The 26465-nt window shown below is 46.2% G+C and overlaps 1 protein-coding gene across 1 annotated transcript in view; it reads right to left on the bottom strand.

Moving 5' to 3' along the window:
• Positions 1-26465, bottom strand: part of TSPOAP1 (TSPO associated protein 1) — a 2768302-nt gene that overhangs the window by 1766515 nt on the left and 975322 nt on the right. The window contains exon 16 of the mRNA XM_086954028.1: positions 26234-26317. Within this exon, the coding sequence (XP_086810154.1) occupies positions 26234-26317 (84 nt within the window). The remainder of the gene's footprint in view (positions 1-26233; positions 26318-26465) is intronic.

Genomic DNA, 26465 nt, shown 5'->3' with positions numbered 1-26465 from the left:
TCTCCGTTGTGTTGATACCACTGCCTGCGGAGGCACCACTGGAGTGTCCTCATATGCCAGCGTGCATGGTTGACCAGCAGAATGCAGGAAGCCATCAGACCAAGCAGACCTTCAGGACTGGAACCACCGCTCCATTGTGAAATAAAGGAATCATTTTCTGTATGTCGCGAATCCTTTGAGGTGGAGGGAATGCCCGACATACAGTTGTATCCAGTACCGCACCTATGAACAGGTTGCGCTGAGAGGGCACCAGGTGAGACTTGGGTACATTTATTGAAAAACCCAACCTGTACAACAACTGAGTTGTGTCTTGTAAATGATGGAGCGCTCTCTCCGGAGATTCAGCTTTGATCAGCCAATCGTCCAGATAAGGGAATACCGGAATCCCTGACCTTCTGAGATGAGCAGCAACCACTGCCATCACCTTGGTGAAGACTCGAGGCGCAGTAGTAAGACCAAACGGAAGGACTGCAAACTGGTAGTGCTGGGAACTAACCGAAAAACTGAGATACTTTCTGTGCGACTTCAGAATAGGGATGTGGAAATACGGATCCTGCAAGTCGATCAACACCATCCAGTCTTCTTCCAACAGCGCTTGAAGAACCTGCGCAAGGGTGAGCATCTTGAACTTCTCCTGCTTCAGGTAAAGGTTCAAGATCCTGAGATCAAGGATTAGACGAAGTCTGCCATCCTTTTTGGGGATCAGAAAATACGGGGAGTGGCACCCCTGACCCCTCTCCTGTTCTGGAGCCACCTCTATTGCACCCTTTCTGAACAAAGTCAGGACTTCTTCCTGCAAGAGCAGCAGGTGGTCCTCCGTACAAAAACCTTGGCAAGGAGGGTAATTGGGTGGAAAATCTCGAAAGGGAACAGCATACCTATTCTCCACGAGATTAAGAACCCAAAGATCCGATGTTATCAATTCCCAATCTCGTAGAAAATGGGTAAGCCGGCCCCCCACTGGGCCCACATGATCCGGAATGGCGGATTTAGGGCTGCTTTGCTGTTGTGGCAGGGGGTTGGGAAGAGGTAGAGGAGGAGGAGGAGGAGGAGGCATGATGACCCCTAGGACGAGCCCTTTGTCTGCCTCTATACGACTTGTACAGCGTATTTTGCTGCTGCTGCTGCTGTTGTGGCTGTCCGTAACTCCGAAAGGAAGACCTGCCAAAACCTCTGAACCTCTTCTCAGTAGAACCTCTGTACTGAAGGCCCAAAGATCTCTCTTTCAGCTCTGCTGTCCTTGGATCTTTCTAAAGTAGCATCAGCCTTCTTACCAAACAATCCAGACCCATCAAAGGGCAAATCCATCAAAGCTGCTTGGACATCCACAGAGAATTCAGAGGATTTAAACCATGCCGCTCTCCTCGTGGCCACTGAAGAACCCATCACTCTACACACCGAGCCAGCAGTGTCCAGGCCACTCTGAATGACCTGTCTTGCGGTAGCCTGTGTATCCGTGATTACCTCTTGAAAATCCTTCCTATCACCCTCAGGAAGTTTCGGAACCAACTGTTTAACTGAATCCATCAACGCATGGATATAGCGTTCCATAAGACAAGTAGCATTAGTCGATTTGAGCGCCACGCTAGCTGAGGAGAAGACTTTTTTAGCTGCTTGGTCCTGCTTTTTTGATTCCTTATCCTCAGGAACCTGAGGACAAGCGCCCACAGATTTCTTCGAGCAGGCCGCTTGCACAACCAAGCTCTCCGGCAAGGGATGTGTAGATAAAAAGTCTGGGTCACCAGGCGCCACCCTGTATCTCCTTGCAACTGCCTTTGAAACAGCCGGGGCTGTAAGTGGTCTTTTCCAAACCTCTGATATAGGCTCCGCCAAAGCATCATTAAATGGGAGCATAGGCTCAACCACAGAGGTAGGCGAATGTAAGACTTTAGTCAGTATATTAGCCTTATACTCTGCAGTAGGAAGAGTTAAGTTTAACAAGCCCACAGCTTTCCTCATAAGCACATGATGAGGTGTAACATCCTTAGAAGGGGCGTCAGAAACAGAGGCCAAATCCCAATCAGGGGACAGTTCAAGACCACTAGCCTCTCCCAGATCATCGAAAAGATCTTCTGAATCCTGCAGCTCACCTTCTTCCATTTCTGCCTCACGATACCTACGCTCTTCCAGAAGCCTCTGGGCCTCACGTCTCGACCTCTCCTTCATGAATGAAGTGGACGGATCCGGAATTGACTCCGTCGGAGCCGGAACCGTCGTCGATCCAGAGGCTGGTGGACCAGGCCGCTGAACACGAGGTCAGTTCGGAATCGGCATCGGCGTCGAGGGTGCCGGAGTCGAAGTCCTTGGCGTCGAAGGCTTCGGCGGCGCCGAGAAAAGACAAGGCGGCGTCGGAGCCGGCATAAATGGCATGAAAGGCGCAGGGGCATAAGACTGGGGAATACCCAGATTAAATGCTAATGGAACCGTGGGACCAACCGGTACACCAGAGGGGAACATAGCTCTTGAATACATACCATACATAGCATTCAGGAACTGAGTAGGGTCCAGACTTGGAGTAGGAAAAGGTGGGTATGAGCAAACAGGCTGCTCTTGAGGGATCGGAGTCTTCTCGACTTCAAATTCCACCTCAGGCTGGTGCACCGGGGTCGACGAACCCGCAGGCAAAATAGCCTCCTTTTCTACTCCATCTTCTTCATCTCGCTCACCCTCATGGTCAGATGAATGAGCAGGAGCCGGAGAAGGATTCGACAACGGCTTCGGTGACTGATCGGGCGAATTCACAGGCAACGTCTCACCTTCGGACACCAGAACCTCCGGAGCCGGAGCCTCCACGTCCTTTCTAGGCAACTTCACCTGCGACTTCGGCTTCGAGCCAGAGTCCTTCCCAGAGTGATGTCTAGACTCATGAGACCTCTTCTTGTGCTTCTTCCTCGATGACTTCGAAGCGTGCACTGAAGACGACCTCGAGCGCGACCTCTAGCGCGACCTCGAGCGAGCCCTCGAACGACGAGTCCGTGACCTCGACCTCTTTTTATCTTTCTTGCTTTTTAATTTTGCAACAGGGAGTTTCGCCTCCCTCTCTCGAAGAGCCTTAGGATTAATTTTCTTGATGAACAATCCTCAACGTCGTGGTCTGAACTTAAACACCAAACGCAGCACTCATGTGGATCAGTAATGGACATCATCTTGCTGCACTCCCCACAGGGCTTGAATCCGGTCTTCTTTGTAGACATCTTGAGCAAACAGAACAAAGAAGCAAACAGGACACCGAAATTAAACAACCAGTAACAAACTTACCAATAGCTACAGAGGATCCCAAGAAACCGTTAGCGTCGACGACGCGGAAAAAAGGGAACTGACGTCATCATGCCGGCATGGGCCTATTATGGAGTCGGTGACGTCAGCGGAGTCGCACGCGGTGTCGCGCCTCTGTGACGTCGCCGCAAAGCTACAAAAAGAATTTCCGAATGTTGCTGACGCAAGGGGATATTCACAAGGTGAGGAATCCACTGGCAGATGCATCTATCAGAATTCCTTCTTATCCGCTATTTTTTCTCTGACTAGATCCCCAATCTTTGGAATCCAGACAGGTCTTGCTGGGACAGATGGTTTTTCTTCAGTGGTCGTTGGCTTCTGTAATGTGTTGCTTAGACTTCTTCATGTTTCATTTAATTCTTGCAAAACAGCCAAACGGTCTTTGATATCAAAGGGTTTATGTTCTACCAATGAAGTATGACGATCGAGGCCTTCGACTATCATTCTAGTACCAAAAAGGATTTCATATGGAGTGATTCCACCCAGAGAAGTTCTTGGCAGATTGTTAAGACTACGTTGGACACTTATTAGATGTTTGACCCACCGCCACCCAAACCGAATACCCTAGCTGTTATAGATTGCTTTATGTCCCGTTTTTTTCTTGTCACTACATAATTTCCCTCAGGATGGAATGGACTTGAGTACCGCAATGCAACGCCCAGATTGGCCATAGCCTCCTTGTAAGCTCGAGAGCTAAACGCAGGATCCTGGTCAGAATGTAGCATGCCGGTTGCGTATGTGTCGATAAAGACTCGCAAATCTTTTAGAACAGTTCGAGCATCAGCCGAGTGCTGGGACAACATCCACAACCAAATGAATCTTGTCGTAATAGCTGTGGAACCGCATTCGTCCAAGCTGTGATCTCTGTAGCACATATCAGAATTAAATCCAAATTCGTAAATGTAGGCGCTCATCCCTGGCCAATAGTACATCTCTTAATTCTAGTACAGATTTTGAGATCCCTTGATGTATCAGACCCTCTCCCATATGTGCTTCTTGCATCAAAGCACCTCTCCGATTCCTGTTTGGAATTACCCTATCCCCCACTCCAGGGATTCGAGCAAAAGGAACAGAGTTGGCATCAATTATGTATGTATATTCGAGTGGATAGTTTAGAGGTAACGCTGCACCGCAGCCTTTGCTTGTGGCATTGACAGCTAGCATTGTTTCTCCGTCTATTTGTGTTTTTGAAGGAGTGATTGCAGCTACGGAAGCCGTTTGCACAGCTGCCTTTGCGGCTTCACCAGTCAATGAATTCCCTGCAACATGAACGCCATCACGCTGATGACTCAGTGTCTTATGTAGTACTTTCTGTAATAGAACTACTTTTTCCCCAAAGCAATTTATGCTTGATTGTGCCACCTTTTGCGTCTTTGAAACGGTTTTGAACCCGGCTCTGCAAGTATTCATTGTAAGACTGGACACAGTAATACGAATCGCACACTATGAGTGTGGGGAATTTGCGATCTGTATTTTCCAGCGCCATCTAGAAAGCCTGTAGTTCAGCTCGCTGAGCTGGACAGTCTCCGAGAGATTGAGTTTTTGCGACCAGAGGTCTGAATTTACCATTGCGTCAGCTACCTTTAACAATCCCGCACGCAGCACTATAGGCTTGTTTGCCCCCAATTGCGGGTTCTGCTGATTCTTCTGTATAGATTATACATCCGTATATTTCTAGAGGCAGAATCTCAGTGGGCAGAACACATTCTTGTTTGTATTGGAGAAATTCTTGAGTTTTCAAGAAGGGGTCAAAAACGTATTCAACGTCTGTTGCAGCAAGAGAATTAACTCATTGTATCCATCTCGGATGTAAAGCTTTTGCATTCGGAATGCTTGCTTTTGTCACTGCCTCTAAGGCAGGTACAGGAGTAACAACCTTTATGCGTTTTCCCTGCGCGAGAGCTCTCTCTTTTGCTACTGCAGTTTGAACCGCTGTCACAATTTTTTCTGTTGAACTGAATTTCATTTCAGCTTGTGTGTACAAGTGTGATTTATAAGCTATTGGTACCTTTCCACCTTCGTTAAAGGTTAGGTATGTGAATCCGCATCCTCCTGGAATGATTCGGATCACAAGGTGGTGTACGTTTTCACATGTTGTAAATGTGTTGTAGCAAACATGTCTGTTTGCACTGAACGCAAAAATTCCGTGAGTCCAATTAGTTGATTTAAAATCAGGTTTGATTAATGTGTAGAGAGGTTTAACCCTTTCTGCGTAATTTAGAATGTAATTTCTTCCGAAATTCAGGAATCCTAGAATTGACTACGTTTTTCAGCGTTTTTGGAGATTGGAGCAGTGCACATTTCTCTAAAAAGTTTGCTGCCAGGCTTTTGCTTTCACTTGAAATTCGTATCCTAAGAATAGGACGTTGAGGTGGGGAATTCTTGATTTCTTAAAATTGAATTTGTACCCTTCAGATGCGAGACCAAGTATAATGGTGTTCACTCTGTTCAAGTGCCTGTCCAAATCCTCGTCTGTAAGATAGATGTCATAGACATAAGATAATGCCTCATCATCATAAGTTTGCAGTAACTCTGTTACTCTGGCTTAAAATAACCCTGGACTATTCTTGAATCCCTGGGGAGACGACAGAAGTGTTGATGTGTCCCCATTATTGAGAAAGCGGTCAAGTACCTGCTTTCAGGTGCAATGTTTTGACAGAAGAAATCATTCGAAATATCTAATGTAGGTTTATATTTTTTGCAAACGATGTTATTCATCAGTGCTGCACTGTGTGCATTCTGTACTGCAAAGGTTTTGCAACAAGAGTTTAAATGTCTGTAATCCAAAACTAGACGATATGTATTGTCTGGTTTGGAGACAGGAAACAAAGGATTGTTCATGGACGAGGTGCATGTTTCAATCTCCCCTTGGTATTCAAGTTGATCTAGGATCTCCCTGACCTGTTTTTTAGCTTCTTGCTTAACTGGATACTGCCTCTGAGCAGTAAGTTGATTTTCTACCCGGATCTTATGGTGAGGAGAGGCCTCATCCCATCCCACATGATTTTTATATAATGCTGGAGCGTGGGCAACAGCCCATTTTCTGGCATAGGTGTATTTTTCATGAATAGGAATATGATTGGAGAAGACTGGCATAATTATGTCTTCGCCATGTGGGCACTCCTTGACAAATTCAGGTGGCTAGTTTTTTTCAGCCAGAAGAATGTCATAACCCTTAGAGAGTTTCTCCCAAAAGAGTGCTCTTATTTTTCTAGTTAGATCCCCCTCTATCCGGAGTGTTAATTCATATAACTTAAGTCGTACACTAACTCTGGTATCGGCAGTTTCAATTATTGAATATACTCATTCAAGTCCACTGTCTCCAGTTGATATTTCAGGATCATGCGAGCTATGGTAACTTCTGCTGCGCTGGCCGGCATTGTCTGGGCCCACTCCCCGTTCTTGAGTTGTTTCCTCAAGATCCTCGGCATGTCTGATTTTTAAACTTGATACCTTCTTTTTGGTGAATTGAGTTTTCATATTTTTTGGACCGTGTTGATCGTTTTTGGACTTCACGCGTTCTTCCTTATGTTCTGATCGTCGCCTTCTTTCGGATTTCTGCGAAGAAGTCTGAAAGGTACGAGAGGAACGTGTATCACTATCTTGATATCTATCAGGTTTTCTCAACTTATCCCAGTTTCTTAGGTTATACCTCTTTTCAGTTGGCTCCTTTTGAGGAACCTACCTCTGGATTGGGAACGCTTCTCTTTAGGAAGTGTCTGTCTAGTATTCTCCCATTTCTTTTTAGGAGTAGTGAGTGTGTTTTTGATACAAACTTTCTCAGGATTTTCTGTTAGTTCGGGTTTTACTGGTTTCCCTCCCAAACTATCTCCACCTACTTCTTCATAGGATTTTTCTATTATTCTGGCCAGTTCATATGGTTGCTCAGTTACATCAAGTTCTTTTAGTTTTTGGCGGATTGCCACTGATACTGCTTCAACTTTAACATTAGCTAATATTATAGCTGAGACCTGCTTGAAATCCTTCAGTAATTTCATACCAAGATTTAAAGCAGGTTCTGCCCCGTATTCATTTTGAATCTGTTTCAGGACGTCTGGTATCACCGCCATGGATGGAACACCATGTGTTTTTGTGTAGATAGCAGCAAAGACTGTACCCCAAGTGTCACAGTCCACCAGATGTGGTGCGATCCCCATTGGTAAACAGATTGTTAGAATCCTGTGTTTCTCATGAGGTGTACTATCGGGAAATACTGCCTCAATCTGAGTAATTGTTTTAGCTAACAAGAATGGAATTTGTTCCCTTTTTGTGGGTAATTTACCAATGACTGATTGTATAGGTTGTGGTTTAATCTTGTTTGTGTTCCCCTGATGTGAGGTTTGCTGTGGACTTCTTATAGCAGGTTGGACTGTTAGAGTCCGCATGACATATTGTATCAATTTTCTATGTATTTTAATTAATTGTTTTAGCTGAGCTAACAATTCTGGACCTGTCATTTGTTCAATGGCAGGATGTGGTATATAGCTGGCTAGTACCGGCCATGTTGCTCCGGGTCTACCTAATGGACCGAGCCTGGTAATGTGATTTTGATGTTGTAGGGCGCCTTTAAACCAAATGCTCTTGGTAAGTTAGTGGAATTTCAACATCCTCGAAAGGAGCGCATTCTGCTGGAGGTGCCTCTATCTTATAGAAGTGGAACACATGTGTTGTTGGATTTGCTTCTGGGAAGATAATGCATGAACAGAATACCTCTGTCTGCCGATATTCATGTGCCTCTATGACAAATATAACTCTACCACTTCTTGGTGATAGGCCATTTTCTATAAGCTTTAAAGCTATTGTTTTCCTTAAGTTTTCCGGGATGATTATAGCCTCCGGGTCATTTTGTTGGAGACCTGTAACGTCTAAACCCAGTCGGATATTATTGCCTGTAGGTCCACCGTTCTCGTGGTCAGAATCCGACATTTTGTTGAATGTCTTGCAGAGCAAGTTTACAGGAAACAAAGATAAGGTGCACAATATTTTAGAACACTGTATCCTTCAACGTTGAAAAAAAACAAAAATAATACATAGGATTTACGTCCTACTCAGTTATGGCGGATATTTTAGCCTTTAACCCACTCCAGACGTCTATTGGAGTATTTTACGGGAAAAACGGGTCTCTGTGAAAAGCACGACTGAGTTACTAAAGTATCTAGCGTTAAATTAGTGCCTTACCAAACGTTGGGCGCCATGTAGTGTAGTTCCTATATTCCCAATAGGCTCTGCACATTGGAATAATATATCCTATAGATGTGACATAGGACTTGTGTCTACTAGGTCTCTATTGAATATATTAAACTTAATTGTGAGTGCCAGCTGGCTCTGAGGTCACTAGAAACTTTCTCGAATGTACAAGAAGGGATTAGTTTCTGACAACTGCATAAACATGACAACTTTGTTTCCCCAAGATAAAACTGATCTTCAGAGTCATGGAAACAATAGATAGATATTTTACTCAGTCAATCGTGCATGCTTCGCTTCACAAGAGGTGCAGAGAAACAGAGAGACGGGCGTTTTCAATAAAAAGTATTTATTGAACAGTCTTCTTTCTCATGCAGAAGAAATGCAGAAGAAATGAACTGCTACAATCGTAATACTGGTTGTAAAGTATAATGCATACAGCAAGAAGAGTATTATAAAATAATACTGTAAAAGCATTGTATGATTTCTAAGCCATAAAATACATACATGAATAAATAAAGACTAAAAGTACTCAACTGGTGCATCTAAAATACGCCTAGCCCGATGTACTGAACCTAAGTCTAGTACGAGGGAAGAAGTAAGTGTGGTGTAGAATAAGTTTAGTATTCTTTTTGCCAAGAAACTATCCAAGACTTCTCTTAGGGTCTAATCAGCTCCGTACCTTGGTTTAGAATGAAGGAGGTCTGGTATCTCTCAAGACTCGATTTCCCAACACCCCGCAAGGGGAGCTTGGAAACACTCGAGCTGGATTTCTCGGCAAGAGAAAAGACAGCGTCAATCTCAGTGTGTCTGCTGGAGGGTCGGCTTCCTTCGGTACTTGCTGCAGCATGATGCGTCGGGCAAGTAGATAGTCGAACTACTCCAAACCACTGTGTGTTTGCTAGGGCAAGTGTGGGCATATTTATACCTTGAAGGTGCCGAGTTTGACATGAGGTTGGACATAATGACAAACAGTGTAATCCCTATGCACTCAGTATTCAAAGTTTTTCTAAAAGTTCATCAGATAGTGGTGGTGCGTGAACGTCACACGTAGTCTGGCCGTGCCTTATTACAACAAGGTAGTGGTGGGGATAGAATCAACGATCCTCGAGTTCACGCACTCAGTTATACACGAAACATTAATGCTTCTTCACAGATTTTTCTTTATTTGTTTGTTTTTTACGACCAATTCTTCATTCATTGGTACATACGATTATTTCATACTCGTTTCCTTGCGAACATAATGTGCTCCTTATGTCGCCATTTTAACAGTTAGCTTGCATTTATCATCACCCAATGCATTTCGGGTCATAAACCACGACCCTTCGTCAGGGGTCTGTGAACAAGGGATAAGACAGGACCAAGAATTAGATGCTGCCACAAATGTCATAATGTCTAGGTGAGATAGTAGACGAAAACGTGAAAAAATGGAGAAACCGGAATGCAGAAAGAGTATTTAGCAGTGTCTGAAAGGTAGAAAGGTCGATTCGTGAATTACTGGAAAAACGGCGGTGCAAAACAAACAGATGTGTAACTTCAGATGAATATAGTAAGAAACCCAGTGCTCTTTACAAGTTACGAGTGTGTACCAAACAGTCCCAGGCAACAATATCACAAAAACTTACGGAATAGCGGCAATTCAAGGTGACGGTTATTGCCGCTATTCCGTAAGTTTTTGTGATATTCTTGCCTGGGACTGTTTGGTACACACTCGTAACTTGTAAAGAGCACTGGGTTTCTTACTATATTCATCTGAAGTTACACATCTGTTTGTTTTGCACCGCCGTTTTTCCAGTAATTCACGAATCGACCTTTCTACCTTTCAGACACTGCTAAATACTCTTTCTGCATTCCGGTTTCTCCATTTTTTCACGTTTTCGTCTACTATCTCACCTAGACATTATGACATTTGTGGCAGCATCTAATTCTTGGTCCTGTCTTATCCCTTGTTCACAGACCCCTGACGAAGGGTCGTGGTTTATGACCCGAAATGCATTGGGTGATGATAAATGCAAGCTAACTGTTAAAATGGCGACATAAGGAGCACATTATGTTCGCAAGGAAACGAGTATGAAATAATCGTATGTACCAATGAATGAAGAATTGGTCGTAAAAAACAAACAAATAAAGAAAAATCTGTGAAGAAGCATTAATGTTTCGTGTATAACTGAGTGCGTGAACTTGAGGATCGTTGATTCTATCCCCACCACTACCTTGTTGGACATAATGACGTCATCAAAGAGTCTCAGTTCTTTGAAAAATCTGTGTGTTCTTGGACAAATCAATATTCAAGCAAGGGGAAGTCCCTAACTGTTGAAGCAGAGTTTTCCAAGAAATCGTTGTGGATTTTCGGAACTAGTGGAAGTAGCCATGCCGTATTTGAACTGCATGAGCTATGTTTAAATATGGTTATGATTTCTATGCCTAAATAAGGACATGGGAATTTATACCCATATAAGGGCATGAATCGGGAAAATTACACTAGGGTCCTAAAATGCTATAAAACAATCCAGAGTCACTTTAGTTTAAAAATGTTAATAAGACAGGAATTAAAAGTATGTTGACAAATACCAAGCAAATTTATTCTGCAGCCTTTTATGCTCAGCTGTCTTCGCTAGGTTTCGACTTTTGGAAAGACAACATTAAGACGAAAACTGTCTGGGGCACAAAAGATTGGCAAGTGCAGGGGATAGAAGCTTTATTTAGAGCCTGCATCATCCATGAGCAAATTATGTTTTTGAATGACACTGTCCAACAGACGTCTTGTTTTGGCTTAGCCAAGATAAAGGACCTAAAAAAAATGTCCATACCTAAACCTCCTCAGAAGGGGAGGTCGACGTACATACTATTTTGCATCGCAATAGAACAGATCCAGATTGGAAAAAATTGTTATTCTGGAAAACAGACACAAACACCTGTCAAGATAGATTCCTGAATAAAACACAGGGGTTCAAATTCACTAGGCCAGATCCAAGATATGTTCAGAGACAGCATTCAGGAATAGTAACAACATACAGGGTAGGAAAACTGTGCCTTGAATGGTTACATAGATCTACACTAAAGGATGTAAAACAACACTTATTTTTACTTAAAGATGGGCTGATCTAAGGGAATTCTTGCTAGGACCAAGAACACCGCGTCATAAACGTTTTATATATGCCGGTATATATGCTGCATATAATGAAGCATGGAAGATTACACAAGCAGAGACTGCAGAAAGAATACAAGAAATTGATCATATTAATTTAGAGACATCTATCTCTGTAGGTGACAATGGGTTAACAGAACTTGGTCATGTTGCAACATGGGCAGCCGCAATTATGTTCTATAATGATATTAGGCTGGACGTTACAAAACTTTTGTTCAGGTCATGTGCCTTGGCGTTTAATCAATACTATGTCACTGTTTTCAGAATTTAATCTCACTGATAAACAGATCAAACTGGATCAGAGGGAAGCTGACTATACGGTGCTGAGCACTGAAAAACTGGAAAGATTGCCATTAACTGTTGCTGAAAAGCCAGCTACAGAATGGATCATACATGGAACAATCACTCTGCCTGTTACAATTTTCCATTTTCAGTATTGCCTAAAAAACATACCAGCAGGCACATATGAAAGATTGGGTAAAGAATACATCAAGACATCCTGGGAATTACCATACACACACATATGTTGGAGTGGGGGGAAAGAAGTGTTTCTTAGTGGTAAAAATTGTGAAAACGCACTAAGCGGTTTTCTCCTTTGTCAGGGTATTAATTTACACGGGGCCTGCGATGGATCCTCTAACAACTTATCCTGCCACCTGCAAGGTTCACGAGCTGCGGTCATTGATCCAATTTTTAGACAGCTTTCTAATGGAAGTTACCTCATTTTGAACGATCACAGCTGTTGTGGCATGTTGCCAGGTTTACCCTATAGTAACTGTGTCAGCCAGGGTCACTTGCTGTATACAAGTATTGTTTCCAAAAACCAGGACAGATCGGGAGTCGCCGTTATGGCCTTCACTAAAAATCTCTTCTATACGAATTGATACTTTAAGCAGAATGAAAGCCATTCTTTTACAAAAAACTGTGCCACTGACCTCGGCCAAAGAAACGCATGGTCTGCAAGTCGCAAGGACATCTGCAGAGATACATGCCCTCTTAACTACAAATTACCTTATACATTTCTCGGAAATGTTAAGTCGTATCTTAAACATGTCTGATACGAGTGTTATTGTACATGTATTTAAGACAGTTTTTTCGGCACTGTTAGCGCCTTTTGAAGCAGTCCTAGGAATATTTCCTAACTTCGTGTACTCCGTGTTTGGCGGATTGCCTCTCATTTTGGGATTCGCTGCAGGGATACTATTTTTGCTCCAATTGCTGCGATATGGCAAGTCAATCCACAAGAGGCACCCAGTTCTCCATGGAGACAACTCTACTGGCGATGAAGTGTCGTGAGCGCATCGTCCAAATTTTGGGACTACCATGTCTAGGAGAATTGACTACCACATGATTTCTATCATTCAGACCAATTTGCCAAGATTGCATCTTACCTTTTCTACGATTCCTGCTATGAGGAGCAGAGTGCGTGCTAGACACCTGTCTGACACTCCCATCAGTCATGCCAATGGATGTTGATACATTGCTTGGAAACGTAACGGCTCATGCACTGTGTTGTCCCCAGCGGCTACCAATTCTGATGACAGCATTCATTGAGATCTCAAAGACGCAAAAAGCTACTGCTGAGGTACGAGAGGCACACAGGTACCATCTAATACGAACATTGCGAATGCGACCAATGCTGACGGCGATACTTTACATCTATGTGCGGTTGATCTTTTTAACTAGGTAATCCAACTCTCACCTACAATGGTAGACACATTTTTTACAGACTTGGAAGATTTGATGTTTTCTCCAAACAATAACACTGACTTTTGATTTGGCACACAGTGTTCTGAGAGACTCTGAATTCCACCTTCATTTTTTCAAAACAAAGTTCTAAATTAGGAACTCTTTTTTTCTATGATTATTATTGTTCCAAATTTGTATTTTTGGCACATAGTAATCTGCTTAAAGTATAACTATTCATAGAAAACTAGAATTCTTTGAAAACCTTACAGAGACAATATTTGACCTTGTCCTCATACCAACAGTTATATGTATTATGACATGAAATGGTTTCGGCACCTTTTCTTTTCTGTATTTCTGAGCCATTTCATAAAAGTATTTTCATGGTTCATTCAGATTGCATTTTCAAATTTCGACTATATGCTTAGAATGAAACATTGCTTTAAATGCGTACAGCACGAATGCTCTTTTCATGTACAACCAGTACCAATGCATTTTAATGTGTTTTGGTTGGGTTTTAACACATCATGTTTAGATGTGTTTAACGTGTTTAGAACTTAGTAATGTCGTACATAAGAAAGTGGAGTGGGTGTTGAATGTCGTTTTAGATTCCGAATGGATTTTCCAGATTCATGCCCTTATATAGGTACAATTCATATTGCCCTTATATAGGCATAGAAATCTAGCCCTTATTTAGGCATAGCCCATACTACCCAAATACAGTCATGGCTGTAGGAAGGTGGATACCGGACTATGGTTGCCCCCAACTTTTGCCTGGTGTTTTGCTGGTTTTCCGACTTAGTTGACCTGGGGCCCTGCTATTCAGGACCCCAGGCCTACTGCTCTCTCTGTAAAATGGATCCCATGTACCCTAGGTACATCTCTAATTGGTACTGGGCCACCTTATCAGACCCTGTAACTCAGGGCATAGGTGTACCCAGGGCCTACCAGGGGCTGCAGCATGTATTATGCCACCCCTGGCTGGCCATCTAAATCTGACACAACTGGCTGCACAACAGCTGGGGCAAGGTGGTGTAATCACCCTTTGCTGTAGATATAGTATACCTATATCTAACCCTAAAATGGACACCCGTATTCCTATCAGTCACTCCTATGGCAGGCCTTGACAATCCTGAAGGCCGAGTGCTTGGAATCGTGTGAAATGGTGCTCTGGCATGAGCTGAGCCCGTTTGCAGCTTGCGGAACCAAGTCCTAATAGCTGTTCCATGATAACGCGTACCATATACTCTTAAGTGCATTATAATCCTCGCGGTTATATGCTACCTCTGGTATCGCTTTATCAAAACATGTCGAGTAAGGTGTCATACGAATTGGAATACTAACCCCTCGCCAATTCTGGCGACGGGGTTAGCATTCCACCCTTCTAGAGGGACACGACATGTATGTAACTGTGAACCCCGATTAAAGTTAACTGAAGCCTCAGCTCCACAAAATGGATGCTGCCACCACAGACACAAGTCTGACCTCCTGCTGCTGGGAGTCCTTCCAGCGAGGGAGGCTTGGACAAAGGGTTTCCTGTCAGGGGCGGTGCTAGCACCATCCCAGACAGGGTTTTGTGTATCCTGGGTAGGCAGGGCTTTAGAAGAAGGTGACTGCAAGTGGCACCCCGGTGCTCACTATGCATAGGCCGGCTAGAACAAGTTCCAGGGGCACACCAGCCCCTGACCTGGGGAAAGTCTGGCATGGGAGAGGGGTGTAACCACCCCCCTTCCTGGTCCCACCAATGGGCAGGACCTAGTCGCGTGCCAGCCCCTTTTCCTAGTATAAAGATAGGAGCGGGCCCCCTTCCAAATTAGATCATCTTTGAATCCTGAAACTACTTTCTACGAAAGGAACTCTCGACTTCTTCTCAAGATTTCTCCCTTGTGGCTAAGGAGTAGTCACCCTGCATCCGCAGGCACCATCCAAGCATCGCGGTCTGCTGCAAGTCTCTCCTCCGGATCAAGACTGCCCAGCTCGACGAGAACCGGCTTCCCTGGCACCTCTGACCTCAACCTGCATCATCAGCCCAGCTGAGATTCGTGGGTGTGACGAGACCTCGAGGCACCGGCCATCTTCAGGACTGCACGACGCTTGCCCAGCACGACCGCCGAGGGATCCTCGAGTGAGTGCTTTGGGGTCCGAGAAGCCCCGACCCTGAGCAGCTCCAGCACCGAAGTCCAGCCCCCCAGCATCCACCAGATCTGCGTGGGGCCCTTCTGCTCTTTGCTGCTCACCGCGTTGTCTGGCTACTAGCCCGCTGGTTTGTGGCCTTCCCGACGACGAACGACGACATCAACACCGCTGGTCTGGTTCCTCCAGACTGGCCCTTGCTCCGCTCCAAAAGAGGAGCACCCCGGACCCTCCTGGTCCACTCCAGACGCCATTTTGAGTCCACCGCGTGGGCTTGCATTTGCCAAGACTTGTTGCCCAATCCTGGGTCCAGCGACGTCGACAGCAGATACCATTGTGGGACAGCTCGCACCTCCATCCTGGTCGCCGACAACGCCTCCTGGTCCGTGAGACTGCAGAGCCCAGCGTCGCCCACTCACCTGGTCGAGGTGACTCCATCCGGTGCCATCCTGGTGCCCATCTAATTACTGGCTAGTGATTCAGAACTTGGTCCCCTCTGCTTACAGGTGTCTTCCATTTTCGATCCAGGCTTGGATCACTCCGAATCTCTTCACTGGTCGCCTGCCAGCAACTTCTTCTTTCAGGCTCCATAGACTGCAACGAGGATTCCCGACGTCTTTCCAGACCTATGCATCCGCAGCCCCTGGGCTAGGTAAACTCAGCATTTTGGTACTCCAGCATAGCTTTGCTATCCAAGGGTCCAGATCCTTTTTCGTTTCAGCTCTACCTAGTCGGATTCGTCCGATAACACTAACTTTACGAAATCTAGCATCCATAGACTTTGTCCCGCATCCCGCGTGAGGGTGCACAATCTGCACCCGATCTCCCTAGGCCTCCTGCTAGTAATCTGAAGGTTCAGTAGTCAAGTCCTAGCGATCCCAAAGCCTATTAGCGTAGTACTTACCTGCTAGTAATTTCGCATTCCACTTTTGTAGTATATGGTTTTTCGTGCCCCTCGGGCATATGTGTAAATTGTGCGATTTGAGTATTTTCCTAAGAGCTTTGTATTGTGCTTAGCGCCCTGTCCTCATAAAGAGTCCAGGGCTGTTTTGTTCTAAATAAATATACTTTATTTTCATAACAACTTGTGTGGTGTCCTTTCACTTGGTGTTCAAGGGGTATATGTGATGGTATAACAGCTGGCTTAACACGCCCTCTAGAGTTTAGCCTAAAGACTGCTCTTGTCCATGCTACTAGGATAGCTGGTCTACGGTTGACTTACAACCAATCATCAATGAGGGTTGTTTGAACTGATACATAGTGATTACTAGAATAGTGAGCACTGCATATCAGGCCAACTTCTCACATTGGTGAGCAGCGGTTAGGATTTGAGCTTGCTGTTGTTTTACCACACGTATCCTAAGAATATCATTGTGAAAGATCACATAAGTACCCAGGTACATATAACTTAGCTTAGAATACTCTGAGTTCTACTGAACCAGCTGTTGTAGTTCAACAAGGCTTAGCACACCTTGACTACAACTCTTAGCAAGGGATCAGTAGGCAAACAAATAGTGTAGGTAGGTGCATCACTTACACCACACTAGAAAAGCATGTCAGACAAAGGAGGAAACTCTGAGTCTCCCCTTGTGTCAGTTGACCCTGCCCTCCACAGGTCATGTCCAGATATGCAGCTCTTAGCTTCCAGGAGATGAGACAATTGTGTACCTCCAGGAAGCTAAAACAGGGTTCTAACGCTACCATTCCCTTTCTGATTGGTCTCTTAGAGACTTATGATGCCAGGAGAACTGCTAACCCAGATTCTTCTAATCCAGATGGGAACATGCCTCCCTTAGAGGGAACCACTGGTGACCCTAACCGCCACCTCCAGGCAGCAGATGATGCAGAGGAGGAGGAAGAGGAGTTATCAGGGGATGAGGCAGACAAAGGTCAGGTAGAAGTCAGTAGACTAAACAGGACCAACTTAAGTAGGCATGAGAATGGATTTGAGGGACCCCCAGGGCCACTCTCAGGCAGGCTTAACATTGGTAATGGACGAGTTAGATCTCTATCCAGAGGCTCTAACAGATCCATTAGAACCAATGGCTCTCAGACCTCTTCTCACAGAGGGATGACATCCCCTCAGAGGAGAGAGCATGAGGCCAAGATGAGGGAAGTCAATCTGAGGATTGAAAGGGAAGAACTTGCCCTGGCCAAAGAGAGACTTGCCTTTGCTAGAGAGCAGAAATTGAGCGGGGTAGATCCCACTGGTGCAGCATTCTCCCAAGAGAAAAAGACAGGAGTTTAGACACTAGACACCTGAGTAAGATAGTGCCTCCCTTTAAACAAGGGGATGACATCCACAAATGGATGACTGCTTTGGAGAGGGCTTGCACTGTACAGTGTGTCCCCCAGGGTCAGTGGGCAGCTATCTTGTGGCTCTCCTTTGAAGGCAAAGGTAGAGATAAGCTCCTCACTACTAGAGTTGAGGATGCTAACAATTACCAAGTCCTGAAGAATACACTGGTTGATGGGTTTGGTTTAACCACTGAACAGTATAGGTTGATGTTCAGAGACACCCAGAAAACTCAGTCTCAGGATTGGGCTGACTTTGCTGATTGTGCCACTAAGGCTTTTGAAGGCTGGCTACTGGGAAGTAAGGTTACTGATTTCAAAGGATTGTACAATCTAATTATGAGAGAGCAAATCTTAAGTAATTGTCAGAACCAGTTATTACACCAGCACCTGGTAGACTCTGATCTGACCTCTCCACAGGAATTGGGTAAGAGGGCAGACAAATGGGTCAGAACCAGGGTCAGGCCTAAGAACCAGGGTGGTGACCAAAAGAAGGAATCAACCAAGCCTCAAGAGAAGGGTGGGAATACATCTTCTGATCAAACCACAGGGCCCCAAAATTCCTCTGAAAAGGGTGGGTCCCAAACGTCTCCCAAAACCCAAAAGAAACCTTATTGTCATACCTTCAAACAGGTAGGCCATTACAAAAGTGACAGCAGTTGTCCCAAGGTCAACAACAATAAGGAGAATATACCCCCAGGTAATACTCCCAGACCTCCTGTTACCACTAGTGGTAATCCCCCAGGTGGTGGGAGTGCCCCCAAGAATGTGGTGGGCATTACCTTGGGAAACCAGGTGGACCATGGCCTAGCCAGGTCCCCTAATACAACTCTTGTCTGTGAGACTGGCATGGGGTTTGCCAACTTCACTACTGGTCCCCAAAATATGGGAAAGTATAGACAAGAGCCCCTTATCAATGGTCAGAAAGTTGAGGCATACAGAGACACAGGGGCCAGCATCACCATGGTGATTGACCATCTGGCCCCCCCTGCTCAACTGACCCCTGGTTTCATTTATCAGGTGACAGACGTTCATGGAGTGGAAAGAAGGCATCCCATGGCAGTAGTCGAGCTCAGCTGGGGTAATGTCACAGGGCCCATGAGAGTGGCAGTGACAGACACCCTGCCTGTAGATTGCTTACTGGGGAATGACCTGGCACTCTCAGCATGGGCTGAGGTGGAGCAAGTAACCCACTCCAGGATGATAGGCCTACCCAGAAAGGTTAGTGGGGCAGTAATAGCTACAGCCCCAGTCCAAGCACCATTCCTCCCTGAAAAGGTTGGAAGAGCAGTGGTAGCCACTGCCCAGGCTCAGACAGACTTTCCTGAACAGGATAGGAGGGCTGTGACAGTCAAAGCCCAAACACAAACTGAGTGCCTTCCTGAAAAGGTTGGTAAGGCTGTAATGGTCTCAGCCTCTACTTAAACAGATAGTGGGGTTGTGAAGCCTGAAACAATGGATCACTCCACCCAAACTGAGAGCATTGAGGAGGAAGAAAAGTCTTCCCCCTCCCAGACACTAGGTGAGAGCCAGCCTCCTCAGGGAACTGACTCTACCCCTGGTGAAGGAACTGCCCCAGAGGTAGTCAGGCCTAGCCTGACAGAGCCCCTGATGGCAGTGGACCCTTCCCAGGTGGGACCCAGTCAGGAGCAGGTAGCCTGCACCTCTCTACCCAGCCTCAATCAGCCCAGGGCTGTAAAGGTCAGGGAGGCCAGTGGTGGACCCCAAAGGGCCCCCTGTCCAAAAGTACTTCCCAATCAACAGATTAGGATCACTGAAGCTAGTAGTCCTAGCCAAGTGAAAATAAAACACACTCCTGAGGGATCCCCCTTAAACTTAGTTAGGGAACTCCCACAGCTGGACACTGCTGGGCACAGCCAAACCTGGGGCCTAAAAACCCCAAACCTGACCTGTCCCTCCAGTAAGCCAAACAGAGGGACTCAGCCTCCAGCTTTAGGTAGCCAGAGGTTGACCCTGAGAGCTCATAGCAACTCAGTACTGGAAAGAAAGGCACAAATGGTGGATAGTGATTGGAGGAAGTTGAGCCCAACAGTAGTGGAGTCTCACTTCAGTACTCCATTCCCACACCAGCCTTTTACTTTGCCAAAACACACCACAGGTAGTGAATCCCTATGGTGGAGACCCTCAGATACCCTTAGGGTGAGGGGTTGCTTAGTGGACCATGAGATAGGGGGTATCCATGCCAGTGCAGGTACCACCTCATATGGCCACTCAGGCAATATAGGCTTACCTGGTCAAGGATAGCCTTATCTCCTTTTGTTTGGGGGGGGGGGGGGGGGGGTGTTGTGTAGGAAAGTAGATACCTGACTATGGTTGCCCCCAACTTTTTGCCTGGTGTTTTGCTGGTTTTCCGACTTAGTTGACCTGGGGCCCTGCTATTCAGGACCCCAGGCCTACTGCTCTCTCTGTAAAATGGATTCCATGTACCCTAGGTACATCTCTAATTGGTACTGGGCCACCTTATCAGACCCTGTAACTCAGGGCATAGGTCTACCCAGGGCCTACCAGGGGCTGCAGCATGTATTATGCCACCCCTGGCTGGCCATCTAAATCTGACACAACTGGCTGCACGACAGCTGGGGCAAGGTGGTGTAATCACCCTTTGCTGTAGATATAGTATACCTATATCTAACCCTAAAATGGACACCCGTATTCCTATCAGTCACTCCTATGGCAGGCCTTGACAATCCTGAAGGCAGAGTGCTTGGAATCGTGTGAAATGGTGCTCTGGTATGAGCTGAGCCCGTTTGCAGCTTGCGGAACCAAGTCCTAATAGCTGTTCCATGATAACGCGTACCATATACTCTTAAGTGCATTATAATCCTCGCGGTTATATGCTAACTCTGGTATCGCTTTATCAAAACATGTCGAGTAAGGTGTCATACGAATTGGAATACTAACCCCTCGCCAATTCTGGCGACGGGGTTAGCATTCCACCCTTCTAGAGGGAACTGTGAACCCCGGTTAAAGTTAACTCAAGCCTCAGCATCACAAAATGGATGCTGCCACCACAGACACAAGTCTGACCTCCTGCTGCTGGGAGTCCTTCCAGCGAGGGAGGCTTGGACAAAGGGTTTCCTGTCAGGGGCGGTGCTAGCACCATCCCAGACAGGGTTTTGTGTATCCTGGGTAGGCAGGGCTTTAGAGGAAGATGACTGCAAGTGGCACCCCGGTGCTCACTATGCATAGGCCGGCTAGAACCAGTTCCAGGGGCACATCAGCCCCTGACCTGGGGAAAGTCTGGCATGGGAGAGGGGTGTAACCACCCCCCTTCCTGGTCCCACCCATGGGCAGGACCTAGTCGCGTGCCAGCCCCTTTTCCTAGTATAAAGATAGGAGCGGGCCCCCTTCCAAATTAGATCATCTTTGAATCCTGAAACTACTTTCTACGAAAGGAACTCTCAACTTCTTCTCAAGATTTCTCCCTTGTGGCTAAGGAGTAGTCACCCTGCATCCGCAGGCACCATCCAAGCATCGCGGTCTGCTGTAAGTCTCTCCTCCGGATCAAGACTGCCCAGCTCGACGAGAACCGGCTTCCCTGGCACCTCTGACCTCAACCTGCATCATCAGTCCAGCTGAGATTCGTGGGTATGACGAGACCTCGAGGGACCGGCCATCTTCAGGACTGCACGACGCTTGCCCAGCACGACCGCCGAGGGATCCTCGAGTGAGTGCTTTGGGGTCCAAGAAGCCCCGACCCTGAGCAGCTCCAGCACCGAAGTCCAGCCCCCCAGCATCCACCAGATCTGCGTGGGGTCCTTCTGCTCTTTGCTGCTCACCACGTTGTCTGGCTACTAGCCCGCTGGCTTGTGCCCTTCCCGACGACGAACGACGACATCAACACTGCTGGTCTGGTTGCTCCAGACTGGCCCTTGCTCCCCTTCAAAAGAGGAGCACCCCGGACCCTCCTGGTCCACTCCAGACGCCATTTTGAGTCCACCGCGTGGGCTTGCATTTGCCAAGACTTGTTGCCCAATCCTGGGTCCAGCGACGTCAACAGCAGATACCATCGTGGGACAGCTCGCACCTCCATCCTGGTCGCCGACAACGCCTCCTGGTCCGTGAGACTGCAGAGCCCAGCGCCGCCCACTCACCTGGTCGAGGTGACTCCATCCGGTGTCATCCTGGTGCCCATCTAATCACTGGCTAGTGATTCAGAACTTGGTCCCCTGCGCTTTCAGGTTGTCTCCATCACCGATCCAGGCATGGATCCATCGAACAATCTTCACTGGTCGCCTGCCAGCAACTCCTTCTTTCAGGCTCCTGGTTCGTCAACGAAGGTTTCCGACGTCTTTTCAGACCTATGCAGCCGCAGCCCCTGGGCTAGGTAACTTCGGCATTTCGGTGCCCCAGCATAGCCTCACTATCCAAGGGTTCAGATCCACTTTCGTTTTCAACCTACCTTATCGGGTTCGCCCAAGAACACTAACTTTGCTTTTACTAGCTCCCATAGACTTTGTCCCGCATCCCGCGTGAGAGTGCACACTCTGCACCCGAGTCCCCTAGGCCTCCTACTAGTAATCTGAAGGTTCAGTAACGTAGTCCTAGCGATTCCAAAGCCTATTAGTCCAGTACTTACCTGCTAGTAATTTCGCATTCCACTTCCATAGTATAAGGTTTTTCGTGCCCCTCGGGCATTTGTGTAAATTGTGCAACTTAAAGTATTTTCGTAAGAGTTTTGTTGTGTGCTTAGTACCCTGTCCTCATAAAGAGTACAGGGCTGTTTTTGTCTAAATAAATACACTGTTTATTTTCATAACACTTGTGTGGTGTCCTTTCACTTGGTGTTCAAGGGGTATATGTGATGGTATAACAGCTGGCTTAACACGCCCTCTAGAGTTTAGCCCGAAGACTGCTCTTGTCCATGCTACTAGGATAGCTGGTCTATCGGTTGACTTACAACCAATCACCATAAGGGTTGTTTGGACTGATACATAGTGATCACTAGAATAGTGAACACTGAATATCAGGCCAACTTCTCACACTCCATCCATCACCACCCCCTTTTGTACCGCTTTTGGCCGCCATAAGTGTGGCAGGGTATGCTCAGACGTGAGTCCCTTGCTCACTTTGCCACTGGATTCAAGCAAGCCGGGCTGAAGACGGCTGGAATGCCAGAAACTGGTCCTCGGAAGCTTGTTTCTGGTCCAGGGAAGACATGGCTTGGCAGTTCGAGCTGGACTGTTCCCATGAGGCACAGGGTCAGACTGATTTGCATATAGCCATGTCTGAACTAGGGTGGCAGAGTGGGCTAAAGAACGGTGATGGATTAAACCCAGATCTTTTGACTGGGTGTGAGTGTTTGATTGATTCAGATGCTCCGTCCATCACCACCCCCCTTTGTACCGCCATCCCTAGAAATGACTTTAATAGTCGGACTGAAACGGACTGTTTTGTGCGTAGAAGAGACACCAGTTGAAGTATCTTTTGTTGACGCTCCTGAGACACAAAAGCTTTTGCAAGAGTTGTATCCAACGTGGCCCCCAGAAAATTCTTGCAGAGATCTGGATATAACTGGGACTTTTCAGTGTTGATGGAAAGTCCGAGAGAGCGAAAGACCTCCTGACAAAGGTGTGTATCCTGAAGCAGCTGCTTGCGAGACTGTGATTTTAGGAGACAGTCGTCCAGGTATGGAAAGATTTGGACACCCTGGAGACGCAGATAAGCGACCACAGGAGCTAGCACCTTTGTAAAGACGTGAGGGACGGAGCGTAGGCCTAAAGGCAGCACCTTGAACTGGAAATCCTTCCTTCCCACGCGGAAACGCAAGTACTTCCGATGTCGTGGAAGAATAGGGACATGGAAGTAGGCGTCTTGGAGATCGATAGTTGCCATGAAATCTCCCATTAAGAGCAAGCGTAAGATCTCTGACAACGTTAGCATGCGGAAGGACTGGCACTTGAGATACTTGTTGAGTGCTCGCAAGTCCAATATTGGTTGCCAATCTCCATTTTTCTTGATAAGGAAAAAAACGGGAATAAAATCCCTTCCCCCTTTGAGACTTGGGCTACACCTCGACTGTCCCCTTCTGTATCATTAGGCGAACTTGATGGAGAAGTTCCTGGATGTGGGCTGGAGGTCGTCTCACAACTGTTTGTTTTTATATTAAGGGCTTGGGCAAATTTTTTAATATGACACAACATGGTTATACCTCCTACCTCAATAATTAAAATAGAGGAGTCCGTTGCAAAAGCTTTGTAACAAATGGTATAACATGAAAATAATGAATTTCTAAGTGTCTTGGTGGTTTGGGTCATTTTTTGTGATAATAGTATTGAGTGGAGGGCGACCCATACCCTTTCTCCCTCTTAGCTCCTTGATGGTTAATACCCTCCTTGCATAGACCAGTTTGAGCCAGTTCAGGGAACCCTTGGCTCCCACTCTGGCACGAAACTGGAGAAAAGGGCATGGGAGTATCCTCCGCTCTGACCAGCCCCTCCTCTGGGAGGGACCTATGAGTCATCCTGACCCCATTCCTAAGCTATTCACGTGCTTACCTGTGGGTGAGTCCTCAGATTTGTAATGGGACAAGACTCAAAAACTGAAACCACGTCACTCTTTGACCATATGGACACTTGAACTTCGCATGGAACCGGACTGCATCACAGAAGGCTCTTGCTGCTCATGGTCTCGCTGTTCTTAAAGTCTTCTTCGTTGTCTGTGTTTCTTCCAAAATCTTCAACAGACCTGTGGACATCAAGGACACCCGAAGTAATCTCCCTTGGTGTGAAGGAGTAATTACCCTGCAAGGGCAGGCACTGCAACAAAGCTGACCTATCTGCTGCTCCTGACGTCCTACGGACTTCGAAGGCTCAACAAAACAAGGTGTAGTTCTGTATCTCCCTCGAGGCCTGCCCGTCCTCTCTGCAATTTTGAGGCCAGTGTCCCTCGTCAGAACCGCAGACACCAAACCCCTGTACACCGCGTTGCCATGCAGTTGCCAAGGCTGGTTGGCTCTGCACTCCAGAGATCTTTGGGCTACAGAAGCTCCAGCCTATCCTCGCTCAAAATCAGCGTCCTCACTGCATCCTCTCCACTATGGGCCTTCATCTGTGATGAGCTCCTTAAGGTCCTCTGCTAGCTTGGGGCCTGCTCTGACTCTCCTGCTTGCGGGGAGTCCCTCAGACGTTGCTGGTCCCAATGTTGCTGCTTCTTCGCTTTCCACACCTGTTGCAGCTGCCAAGGCTTGATGGTGCTCCCACCGGAAACCAACCCCTTGGTTCTCGACTTCCGACGTGGGACAGCTCTTGGTCTTCCTCAGCGTCGCCTAGTCCTGACAGCTGCAGCGACAAGGTTACTGTCATCCCTCCTGCACCTTCCGACATCGGTGTGCATTGCACTTCTGTGCCTACTGGTTGCTCCAGAGTGGCATAGTCTCTGTCCTCTCTGCTTGCAGGTTCTACTCTACCAGAATCCACCCTTGGATTCTACCGGGCTCTTGCACAGTCTTTGCTAGCGGCATCTTTTATGATGTCCTCCACTGTGGTATACGGCGTTTTCCGACTCACTTCACACCTATGCACCTGGCTGCCCTGGTGTAGGTATCCTGATTCCTGGAGTATCCACGGGTGGGGTGACTCTCCAACCTTCTGTCTTCCACTGGGTTTCTTCAGGGTACACTGGGAAGGGACCTTCTTCAAAACTGCAACAGCGACTTTCCAGTCTATTTCTATTGAGTATGCGGCGGTTTCCATTCTGCACACAGCCACTGTGGCGTTCCTGGGTACTTACGTTGGGTGGTTCCATGTGCCCCCAGCTCCTCTGAGTCTCCTGGTCCTAGTCCCGACTTCGGTCTCAGTTCGAATTCCACTTTTTTAGTATAAGGTTTGGTTTCCCTCCTTGTGACCACTGTATGTTGTGCAAGTTACCTTATTTGCAATTAATGTATTGTTGTGTATTTGTGTTGCTATATCCAGGTACGAGTATACCAATGTGTTAGTGAGTGTTGTGTAATAAACAGTAATGTTTATAAATACACAGTGTGGATCTTTTCTGTTTAACCTACACTATGTTTTTAGATCTGGTACAACAAGCTGCTTAACACTCCTGGATAAACCTGAAGGCTGCTCTCCACAACTACCACTTAAAGAGCTTACTATGGTTGTCTAAAACCACTAAAATCACCATAAGGGTTTCCTGGATTAGTACAAGGTGCTTCACTTAGATAAGTGTACACCATATACTAAGCCAGCCTCTTACAATGTTACAAACAGGACAAAAGTGTCAACATGGTTATGGTTATCAGCACTCTGCTGCCTTTTAGAGAGGATCATACTATGCAAATAACACATACATACATATGTTAATATTTTGAACAAGTGGTAGTTTCACTCTGAAATCTCTTTCATCGCAAGCATTTTTGGTGGCTAATGGACTAATTTCTAATTATATTTTATTCATTTTATTTGGGAGGAGCTAAAGAGACAACCTAAAAGTAGAACTCCCTTTTTTTAAAATGGCACGAAATGGCACAAATGTCTTATTTCTTACCAGCTGCTCACATCTTTTTTGCTTTTTCTTTACTTCTTGCTCAAGGTTTTCAAATTTCTTACGTTTTCTACTCAACTCAAGTTCCTACAAGAGAAAATGTTTGAAATCATACAGCTATCGCCTCTACAACAAATATTTCAGAATATTATGAATTTACTTTTAATAAATGCCCAATTATGATTTTAATGTATTGTATTAAAAATCCATTAGAGCTTAATAAGAAAATAAGTTC

This window comes from Lissotriton vulgaris, chromosome 2_1 (genome assembly GCF_964263255.1).
Source record: "Lissotriton vulgaris chromosome 2_1, aLisVul1.2, whole genome shotgun sequence".
Classification (NCBI taxonomy): Eukaryota; Metazoa; Chordata; class Amphibia; order Caudata; family Salamandridae; genus Lissotriton; species Lissotriton vulgaris.
Note: the sequence above shows the minus strand (reverse complement) of the source record. Positions and strands in the feature narration are given on the sequence as shown.